Raw genomic sequence first — 11,617 nt, 5'->3', positions numbered from 1 at the left:
AATGGTGGAGAAGGCTCCAAGATAGTGTGGCACATTCCTGTTTCTTTTCCTTATGTGCTATCATTCACCATTTGCTGATTTCAGCTTCCTATAACTTTTGTTCCTTACTCAGCTGTTAAAATACTGTTCATATTCTATTTCTTTCTTATTATTCATTCATGGGATGTGGGCACCCTAGCAAGGCTGGCATTTATTAGTGAACTAGACCTTAGCGGACCAGAGATTGAATTGGACCAGCCATTTTAAATACTGTGTCCACAAGAGCAGGCTGGGAATTCTGCAGTGAGGAACTCACCTCCTGACAAAAGCCTGTTCACCATGGACAAGGCACAGGTTAAGAGTGTGAAAGGGTACTCCAACAACATTCAAGAAGCTTAATACCATCCAGCACAAATCAGCCCACATGATTGGCACCCCGTCCACCACCTTCAAAATTCACTCCTTGCACCATTAATGCAGTGGCAGCAGTGTGTATCGTTTACAAGATGGAATGCCAGCAACTCACCAAGGCTCCTTCAACTGTAGCTTCCAAACCCGTGACCTCTACCACCTAGAAGGGCAAGGGCAGCGGATGCATGGGAACACCACCACCTGCAAGTTCCCCCCCAAGCCACACACCTTAGTACTATACCACTGTACCTTCATAGCAGCTGGTTCAAAGTCGTAGAAATCCCTCCCTAACAGCACTGTAGGTGTACCTACACCACACGTACTGCAGAGGTTGAAGGCAGCCCTCACCAACACCTTCTCCAGGGCAATTAGGGATGGATAATAAATATTGGCCTAGCCAGTGATGTTCACATCCTGTAAAAGAATGAGAGAGAAAATGGCTGATGGGGATGTGGTTTTGTCGGCAGGATTTGTGCATCTGATCAGGAGATCCTCAGACCGGGGCGTTCTGAGGATTGGATGGGACACAAAGTTGGAAATTGTGCATTGTTTGAACGTAACTACAACAGACAGGCAAGAAATCCAAATACTCAAGTGACAGTGGCGTGTTGATTGCCAGGGACGTTTAGTTTTGAAGACTTTTATTCCAGGTGTAGTAATTAAATCTAAATTCGCCCAGCTGCCGCGGTGAGATTTGAGTTGATGTCACCGACACATTCAGCAAGGCCTTTGGATTAGTAGTCCAGTGACACTGGGACCCTATTGCGCGGGAGGAACACTACTAAACTAGCCCTCGAGCAAAAATAGGGATATCTACTGCCAGTTTTTTAAAAGTTGAAATCGACTTGACGCGCTCTCTTGTCATGTTGAGATAAGATATAATTCTAAGAAGGTATCAGAGATAACCCGGAAAAAAAACTACCAACTCATTTACGGTGGCCTGGCCGGATATACTATGCTCTCGACCAAACTGATAAGGCTGTTTTGAGAATAGGGCCGTGACTGCCTGCTGGAACTGCAGATCGATTGCTGAAGCCCAATGCGCCGGCACCAAGATTAAAACGACTCGAAAAATAAAAATAAACGTTGACGCCCAATTCAGCAAGGAGGGTTACAGAAGGATGTAAATGTTACATAAATAAAAAAAACGAAAACCTGCCCAGCAACTTAGGCAGCATCCGTGGAGAGGGAAGCAGTTCATTTTCAGTTCGGTGACTTTACGGTAATTATGCTTTTCCCTCCCTAGAATTTTATGGATGACCGACTGACCCTTCCGACGTCTTCTGTTCTTGATGGCAGATTTTCAGTATGCACGGTATTTTGCTTCTGTTGTTGGAGAAGGGATTGAGTTAGAATATGAGATACGGAGTATAAAATAATCCAGTTTTCAAATTGCAAACAATCATGGAAACAACTTCAAAGGTGCAAATGCGCGGATAGCGTTAAGAAAAGAAAATAAGAACAGTTGTGACCAAATAAAGATGCTGGAGGTTGGAAACGAGAGAATGTATTCATCAGATGAGATGTTTCTCCTTTCACTCGACTCAGGAATCTGAGATCTGTTGCACAATTTGGGCTGCTTCTTTGGATATCTTTGAAAATAAACAGGTTGGTGGGTCTTTAATTCAAATCCATCCCCTTTGTATGTGTAGAACTTGGCACCCAAAATTGTCAATTGCTCTCTATTCCAAACAAGTGGTTTAGCAAAGATCGCGGGTTTCCCCAGAAAAATACCAGCTTTTTGGAGCAATATGTGCAGCCTAAAAATAATGACTTTGTCGATTGTTGACTATTCCACGAAAACAGAGAGACGCGGAGAGTACAATGCGTAACAAAACAGTATAGGTAGTATCAGTTGGTAAGATGTTAAAATGCATTTTGAATATATTGCTTAGGCTACTTGTTAACGAACAAGACATTCGAAGCAACAATTTGTTTTACCCTTCGCTCTGTAATGTATTTGACTTATGTTGGATTTCTTGGGAAAAGTTTCCACATGGATTCTACCATTCCTGCTTAAGGAAAAACTGCGCCGAAATTCAATGCACAGCTATTCGAGATGTTTATGGGCAGCACGGTAGCATTGTGGATAGCACAATTGCGTCACAGTTCCAGGGTCCCAGGTTCGATTCCAGCTTGGGTCACTGTCTGTGCGGAGTCTGCACATCCTCCCCGTGTGTGCGTGGGTTTCCTCCGGGTGCTCCGGTTTCCTCCCACAGTCCAAAGATGTGCAGGTTAGGTGGATTGGCCATGATAAATTGCCCTTAGTGTCCAAAATCCCCCTTAGTGTTGGGTGGGGTTACTGGGTTATGGGGATAGGGTGGAGGTGTTGACCTTGGGTAGGGTGCTCTTTCCAAGAGCCGGTGCAGACTCGATGGGCCGAATGGCCTCCTGCACTGTAAATTCTATGATAATTCATTGAGCTTAGTGCCGATGTTCCACAGAATTGTGACACCCCCCACCCCCAGAAATACTACCTTCAGATCTCCCATGAAAACAAATGAAGCAGGTGCTTTGTGACTTATACCAGAGGAATTATTTAATGTTATAGTTATTCTCTTGAAGTCAACCCTCACAACTTGGGGGATGAAGGTTGGTATCCACATGTTACTCTCAGACCTTTCATAATTCAGTAATCAGAGAAATTACATTTGCCTGTAAATTCGAAAAAGTTTGTTTCTAATATCCGATCCTAATATCTCCTGAACGAGGCATGAACGTGTAAAATATGACTGTGCCATGTTAAGAAAATAACAGTTTGATCAATTCTCAAAGACAAAAGGGCCTTTGGGCCCCAATTGTGGTCCTCCGATAAAAGCAAATTACTGCGATACTGGAATCTGAAACCAAAGAAAAAATGCTGGAAAATCTCAGCAGATCTGGCGGCATCTGTAGGATGCTGCCAGACCTGCTGAGATTTTCCAGCATTTTCTCTGTGGTCCTCCGAGCTGTATTTCAGGAAAGGGCGACAGCTGTAGTACGTTAAAAATTGCCTCAATTCATAGAACCCATACAGTGCCGAAGGAGGCCATTCGGCCCATCGAGTCTGCACAAACTCTATGAGAGAGCACCCGAACTAGGTCCACTCCCCTGCTCTATTCCCATAACCTCACTTAACCTGCGCATCTTTGGACACTAAAGGGCAATTTTTGCATGGCCAATCCACCTAACCTACACATTTTTGGACTGTAGGAGGAAACCGGAGCGTTCGGAAGAAACACAGAAAGACATGGGAACAAAGTCCAAATTCCATGCAGTCACGGGAAGAATGTGCAAACTCCAAACAGCCACCCAAGCCTGGGGTCGAATTCCAGTCCCTGGCACTGTGGGGCAGCAGTGTTAACCACTGGGCCACCCATCTTAAGACAAAATTTTGCTCCCGCTGTAAGAAGAGCAAAACCTTCTTCCATAACCATGAGGGACACTTATAGGGGAACTGGGGCATTTTAACTTTACATAAGGAAGCATTTACAAGAGCTGGGACCAGATGAAGCCCGTGAAGAATATAAGGAAACAGGAAGGAATTTAAGGAGGGGGGAAAGGAGTCATGAAAAGCCATTGGCAAACTGGATTGAGGAAAATCCCAAGGTTTTTTAAACATATACAAAGAGCAGAGGGCAGACAGGGAAAGGCCCACTCAAAGACAGGGGAGGGAATCTATGCATGGAGCCAGAGGAAATGGGCAAGGTACTGAATGGGTACTTTGCATCAGTATTCACCAAAGTGAAGGACTTGGTGGGCGATGAGTCTGGGGAAGGGTGTGTAGAAAGTCTAGGTCACATGGAGATCAATAAGGAGGAGGTGTTGGGCGTCTTGTAAAACATTAAGGTAGATATGTTCCCAGGGCCTGATGGGCCTGAGGGAGGGAGGCAAGGGAGGAAATTGCTGGGCTCTTGACAGAAATCTTTGCATCCTAACTGGCTACAGGTGGGGTGCCAGAGGACTGGAGAATAAATAAGATTGTGCCTTTATTTAAGAAGGATAGCAAGGATAATACAGGAAATTACAGGCCGGTGACCCTTACGTCAGTGGTAGGGACGTTATGGGAGAGGATTCTTCGAAACAGGATTTTCTCCTGTTTGGAAGCAAGTGGACATATTAGTGAGAGGCAGCATGCTCTTGTGAAGAGGAGGCCATGTCTCACTAACTTGACTGAGTTTTTCGAGGAAGTGACAAAGGTGATTAATGAAGGTAGGGTAATGGATGTTGTCTACATGGACTTCAAAAATAGCCTTTGACAAAGTCTCTCACGCAAGACTGGTACAGAAGGTGAAGTCACACGGGATCAGAGGTGAGCTGGCAAGATGGATACAGAACTGGCTTGATCATAGAAGACAGAGGGTAGCAGCGGAAAGGTGCTTTTCTGAATGGAGGGCTGTGACTAGTGGGGTGTTCAGAACTGATCAGTGCTGGTAGCTTTGCGGTTTGTAGTATATATAAATGATTTGGATGAAGTGTAACTGGTCTGATTAGTAAGTTTGCGGATGACACAAAAGTTAGTGGAATTGCGGATAATGATGAGGACTGTCAGAGGATACAGCAGGATTTAGATTGGTTGGAGATTTGGGCGGAGAGATGGCAGGTGGCGTTTAATCCAGAAAGATGTGAGGTAATGCATTTTAAAAGGTCTAATACAGGTGGGAAATATACAGTAAATGGCAGAACCCTTCGGAGTATTGACAAGCAGAGGGATCTGGGGTATAGGTCCAGAGGCCACTGAAAGTGGCAATGCAGGTGGATAAGGTAGTCAAGAAGGCATATGGCATGCATGCCTTCACCGGCCCAGAGCATTGAGTATAAAAATTTGCAAGTCATGCTGCAGCTGTATAGAACCTTAGTTAGGCCACACTTAGTTAGGAATATAGTGTTCAATTCCAGATGGCACACTACCAGAAGAACGTGGAGGCTTTGGAGAGGGGACAGAAGAGGTTTGCCAGGATGTTGCCTGGTATGGAGGGCATTAGCTTTGAGGAAACGTTGGATAAGCTTGGTTTGTTCTCACTGGAACAATGGAGGTTGAGGGGTGACCTGATAGAAATCTACAAAATTATGAGCGCATGGACAGAATGGATAGGCAGGAGCTTTTTACAAGGGTGGAAAGGTCAATTACTAGTGGACATAGGCTTAACGTGGGAGGGGCAAAGTTTAGAGGAAATGTGTGAGGGTGTATTTTTACACAGAGGATAGTGGATGCCTGGAACTCACTGCTGGAGGAGGTGCTGGAAGCAGCTACGATAGTGATGTTTAAGGGGTGTCTTGACAAATACATGAATAGGATGGGAATAGAGGGATTATGGACACCTGCAGTGTAGAAAGTTTTAGGTTAGACAAGCAGCATGGTTGGCACAGGCTTGTAGGGCCAAAGGGCCTGTTCTTGTGCTGTACATTTCTTTGTTCTTTGTTTTATGATTCTCTTTGCTACACATGACTTTGCTACACATGACTTTCAAAAGAAGGGGTGAAGATCATCAGAAGTAGGTAAGAATTGTTACAGGGTCTTTCAGAGCTTGCAAAAGAAAGTTTTGTCTGCGTTATTTGAATGAGTATTTACATTTGAATAGCACCTTAATATATGCAATGTACAAGGTAAATAAGCAATTAAACATGCATAATCCAATTACCCTTCCAGGACCAGGCGGGTAATTAGTCAAAATAAACCAGAGTTAAAGAAGCATTGATAGATAGGTTACTAAAAGCTTGTTCAAATGGATAAGTGTTTAGGAAATGTTAAAGGAGCAGAGGTAGAGATGTTAAGGGTGAGAATTCCTGAATTTAATATTTATGACTCAGGTGTACATAGCAGTACTGTACCTGGTGGCAGTTGGTTGTATTCTTTCCTCTGAGATGGGCGGTCATGAGTTCAAGTCCCACTCCAGAAGTTTGAGTACAGTACCAAGTAAATGCTGCACTATCGGAGGTTCAGATAAGGCATTAAACCAAATAGTAACAAACTATCTGCACTCTCAGGTGGACAGAAAAGATCGCTTGAGCACAATTCGGAAGAGCAGTGGAGTTCTCCTTTGCATCATGGTTAACATTTACCCCCTAATCTGCCATCGACTGAGATGAGGAGGAACTACTTCTCGCAGAGGGTGACAGATTTCTGGAACTCGCTGCCCCATAGTGCGGTGGAGTCTGAATCATTAAATGGTATAAATAAGGAGATAGATATGTTTCTGCTTTTAAAGAACAGGTTAGCCAGACATGGGGTAAATGCAGGAAGGTGGATTTGAGATCAGGAAGAGATCGGTCATGTTCTGATTAAATGGCGGAGCAGGTTCGAAGGGCTGAATCGCCTACTTCTACTCCTAATGCATATGTTCCATGGAATTGACAGTGCAGAAGGAGGCCGTTAGGCCCATCGAGTCTCCACCGGCTCTTGGAAAGAGCACCCTACCCAAGGTCCACACCGCCACCCTACCCAAGGTCCACACCTCCACCCTATCTCCATAACCCAGTAACTCCACCCAACACTAAGGGCAATTTTGGACACTATGGGCAACTTAGCATGGCCAATCCACCTAACCCGCACATCTTTGGACTGTGGGAGGAAACCGGAGGAAACCCACGCACAAAAGGGGAGAATGTGCAGACTCCGCACAGACAGTGACCCAAGCCGGGAATCGAACTTGGGACCCTGGAGCTGTGAAGCAATTATGCTATCCACAATGCTACTGTGCTGCCCCGTCACAATCACAAAAATAGGTTGCCCAGTTATTATGTCATTGCTGCCTCTTGAATCTTGCTCTAAACAAATTGGGAGCTGTGTTTCTTACTTTACATCAGTGACTTTGCTTCAAAAAAGTATTGAATTATATAAATTGTGGGACACCCTGAGGTTCAGTAGAGCCAAATGTAAGATATAGACGTTATTTCTCCATTGGTCAGACAATGAAATGGCAGCAAGCCAGTGTTGGGTGAAATTGAAGAAACAGGGTCCAAATGAAAATATGTTTTTTTTAAATATTTCTTTATTCTCCTTTTTCACATTTTCTCCCAAATTTACACCCACCAACAATAAACAATAATCAGTAACAAATATGTCAATCCCCATATCAATAACATCCTCCCACAAAGCCCCAAACATTCGCCCACATGTTCACATAAACAAATGACATAAAGGAATCAGGAATCACCCATAGCCACCATTAACACCCATCGCCCCCCTCCCCCCAATCCTCCCCCCCCCCCAACTAATGTTCAATGTTATCCAGTTCTTGAAAGTGCATAACGAATAATGCCCATGAATTGTAGAACCAGCATTCCCCTCAGTTCAAACTTAACCTTCTCAAGAGTCAAGAATTCCAGCAGGTCCTCCCGCCACGCCAGGGCAGAAAATATGTTTTGATGCTGCCTACGGCGCTGAGGACCCGTGTTCGATCCCGACCCCGGGCTACTGTCCGTGTGGAGTTTGCATGTTCTTCCCATGTCTGCGTGGCTTTCACCCCCAAAACCCAAAGATATGCAGGTTAGGTGGATTGACTACGCTAAATTGCTCCTTAATTCGATAAAAATAATTGGGTACTCTAAATTTATAAAGAGAAAGAAAAGAAAATTTGATAGGACTTACTTTCTTTGCAAATGTGAAAATGAGTCACACTTAAACTTTTTGTGGTGTTACCTATGGGTGACGCCTGTTTAACTTTGGCCAGGTGGATCGACTTTATGTGATTTGTCACAATTTGTCACAAAATATGTTAAAGCAAATTTTTTGAGGAAACCTTTTCTCGAAGGAGCGATAAACAATTGGAATAATCTACCCTGCCAGGTAGTCGAGTTAAAAATACAATTGGCCAGAAGGCTCGTCGAAGTGAAGCCCAAATAGGATCTCCTTAAAGAGTTCAATGATTCTTTCGGATCTGCTAAAGGAGTCTCCAGAGCATTACTCTTGGTCTCTGGTTTACTAGTCCAGACAGTGGACTACGCCACTGCCTCCCCTACATTAAATCGGTTTAATACTTGAGCCCAAGTGGTAGATATGAATTTGATCTCCCTTTAATTCAGTTTACAGCAAGGAGTGTTATGGTGGGAGGTGATATGTATATCGATTGAAAGGTACTGAAAGGCAATTGAGGCATTTACTGTAAAAGTGCGATCACACGTAACGTTTGGCCCACCTAATCTGTGATATTTTATGGCAGGTTTGAAAAAAATCCCAATGGGCAAACATGATTGCCAAGGGGATATAAATGTGGAATAAAGTGTTGGATGAAGCAAATTCTTCTTGTATATCTTGTATATCTTCATGATATTTCCTGCGAAATTAAAAGTTGGTAAAATAAATTAACATATTCATAGCTGTAATCCTTGGTGCTTTTTTTCTATCTCTCATAATTTATATTTCGAGCTAACCCGCGAATTTTGTTCCAGACTATGTCACTGCTGCTACATCGAGAATTGTTCCTTCTGTTTCTCTCGTTGATCCAAGTGGCGACTTCCCAATGCCCGCCAGAGTGTAGCTGTTCCGGGACGATTCTGGACTGCAGCAACAATGGGCTGAATGCGGGCACATTGCCCACGCACATTGCGACCACCACCACCGAGATAAAATTGAACAACAACAAACTATCTTCCATCCCCAATGGCTTCTTTGACAGCCTGCAAAATCTGAGATCAGTTACATTGGACTATAACCCATGGACCTGTGATTGTAACATTTTGTACCTGAGATCCTGGCTTCTCAAACAGGAAGACCGATCCCAGTATAAGGACATAAGGTGCTCGTCGCCAGTGGAGCTCCAGGGGAGGCTGATCGTATATCTCACGGAGGACGAGGTTGGCTCCAATTGCAAGGATTGGTATTGTAACATGGCTTTGATATGCCAGATCGGGCTCTTCGCCTTCATTGTCATTCAGGCCATTCTTCTGATATTTGTCATAATATTTCTAAAACGATTTGAAAAATTTTCGAAGGAGGCAATTGGAGCACCGAAAGAAGATAATTTTCGGAATGCGATGTGAGAGGACTGTTCACCCGGCCCAACGCCCTTCAGATTCAAGGGGGAATGCTTTTTCTCAGACATTCTTAACAGCTCAATTTTCGCTACTTGCCATTTTGCCTGTGTCAGAAATTAGGACAATGTTTCCGTTGTAAACATTCCTGGCAGCTATTATCATTTCTCCAGCAGCTTCACCGAGCTCATTCAGGAAAACTCCTGGAAATTTCAAGCCTTTGTCTTATTTGGTCCAAGATCTTATTAAAATGTACCGTGAATCCGGGATTGATTAGAGGGTCTTTGTACATTCTTTCTTCAGATTAATGGCGAGACTGTGTGAAGTTATATTTTAATACAGTTAGGAAAAAGAAATTAAGACGCACCCCGGTTTCATTATTTCGACGGGTTGGGGAAGTTAAATTGAACGTTTATAATTAATAAATATGCCGAGGTACCCACTGGCAGCTACATCAAGATCACGGGTAATGCACGAGTGATGCCTGGCAGAAAATTAACCCAGAGCTGCAGCAATGAAGATCTTTGATAAAGCAGGAAAATTATTCCTAACGAAGAATTTTGGCTATCTGTTAATGTCCCCAAAACATTGGAATCTTTCTGGTGATTACAACGTAGTTGGCAATGGTAATATTCTAAAATGTACACTGCAATTTTGTATTTCGATTGCTTGCTGTTCTGCCGTTAACCGAGAAAACAAAGCTCTGCTACTATATTACTGAAATTAATATATTTGTGTTTTTCCTAATGTTGAATATGTTGAGCAATGCCAAATATCGGTTATTTCGTAGTAGGAATCTCATTGGAATCATTAATGGGAAATATGTGATGGAAACAATTGTACAGTCAGAAATTAATAACATTTTCTGTTTATCGCGTCCAGCCTTTTATTGTTGTGATAAGTCAATGCTATAATGATTCATCTATATAAAATGTTGCAAACCATGTTAAATCATATATTGCACCTCGAAGCGAAAACACTCCTCATTAATTTCTTAGATATGGGGAGAAGAGGAATCCTGTCTGGATTTCTCCTCCTGCAAGAGATACACGCCGAACACGTGACTTCCATATTTCGTTCAGTGAAGTTTTCCCTGATCTGTTGAGTACTTCGCTGAGCAATGTAGCAAATCGCTCAGGGCATAACGGAGCGAGATCACTTCCCCGATTTTTATTCTCTTTCGCTTCATCTTATATTCGATTTGTTTTGTTTTTCTGTTGTTTACGCTGCCTTTATGTTAACCAGCATTACATCACATGGAAGTTTTTCGGGCGACAGCTTGTGGTTCAGTCAAATCTGCTCCACAGCTACACGGTTGGTGGACTGAAGGGTATTCCAACCGAACACTGATTGGAAACAAAATTGTTCACTGCCCCACAGCACGTTGGGTTATTCAGCTAAGTGGATGAAAATAAAATCGAATGCAGATACTAGGGGCTAATTATAGGTGGAGATGAAATAACTATAATGCAACCACAGATTGGGATTTGTAAAATCTCTCAATCTTTGTGGTCACAGCTCATTTGAAGTTGATCAATTATTGTTTCTGTAGCGAACGTGATGGGGCGCGAGGGGGAAGGGGGCGTGATTTCGATACGGCTTTTAGCTAATGCATAAACGAGGTGATATTCTCAATCACACCTTTGAAACGATTTTTGAAATACTGTAATGAGAAAAATCTTGCTTGTTCTGAATAAAGTTGAATAATTGCATGAAACCAATAGGCGTCATCATCGAATCACTGGAGATTAGAATATTAAAAAAACAGAACGAACAGCGTTAGTGCCAATTGCACCATTACTGGGATTAAGCAAAGAAGGTGCCCATACTTTCTGACATGTTAATTGATAGGAATAGGAAATTCAATCTGAAGGACATAATCAGACAATAGTGAATAAAAACAGAGTAATAGTGCAGAGATGACACATGGTAGGTTTACAATCACAGCAACCGCCGCTTTGCTCGGTTCCTCGTTCGGTTTCCCGCCATAATTTACTGTGACCATGTAATGTAAATAGCAGACTTCTATCAGATTGGAACTACGCCGTTTGGAGACATAAGACCATAATCAGACATAGGAGCAGAATTAGGCCACTCGGCCCATCGGGTTTGCTCCGCCATTCAATCATGGCTGATATTTTTCTCATCTCATTCTCTTGCCTTTTCCCCATAACCCCATCCCCTCATTGATCATAGAATTTACAGTGCAGACGGAGGCCATTCGGCCCATCGAGTCTGCACCAGCTCTTGGAAAGAGCACCCACTTAAGCCCACA

At 43.2% G+C, this 11,617-nt stretch overlaps 1 protein-coding gene across 2 annotated transcripts; it reads left to right on the top strand.

Annotated features, from left to right (window-relative positions):
* The first annotated feature begins 1,382 nt into the window (after positions 1–1,382).
* Positions 1,383–11,059, top strand: gp1bb (glycoprotein Ib platelet subunit beta). 2 transcript variants are annotated; one of them, XM_072498099.1, is made up of 2 exons: positions 1,383–1,998; positions 8,761–11,059. In XM_072498099.1, the coding sequence occupies exons 1-2, from the start codon at positions 1,909–1,911 to the stop codon at positions 9,349–9,351; spliced, it is 681 nt and encodes a 226-aa protein (XP_072354200.1). In that variant the 5' UTR covers positions 1,383–1,908; the 3' UTR covers positions 9,352–11,059. The 2 variants fall into 2 exon arrangements, with proteins under 2 accessions (XP_072354200.1, XP_072354209.1); XM_072498108.1 differs by having other exon boundaries at positions 1,385–1,612.
* Positions 11,060–11,617: the final 558 nt, after the last annotated feature.

Source organism: Scyliorhinus torazame, chromosome 1 (genome assembly GCF_047496885.1).
Source record: "Scyliorhinus torazame isolate Kashiwa2021f chromosome 1, sScyTor2.1, whole genome shotgun sequence".
NCBI lineage: Eukaryota > Metazoa > Chordata > Chondrichthyes > Carcharhiniformes > Scyliorhinidae > Scyliorhinus > Scyliorhinus torazame.
The sequence above is the reverse complement of the archived record's forward strand: the minus strand, read 5'-3'. Positions and strand labels throughout refer to the sequence as shown.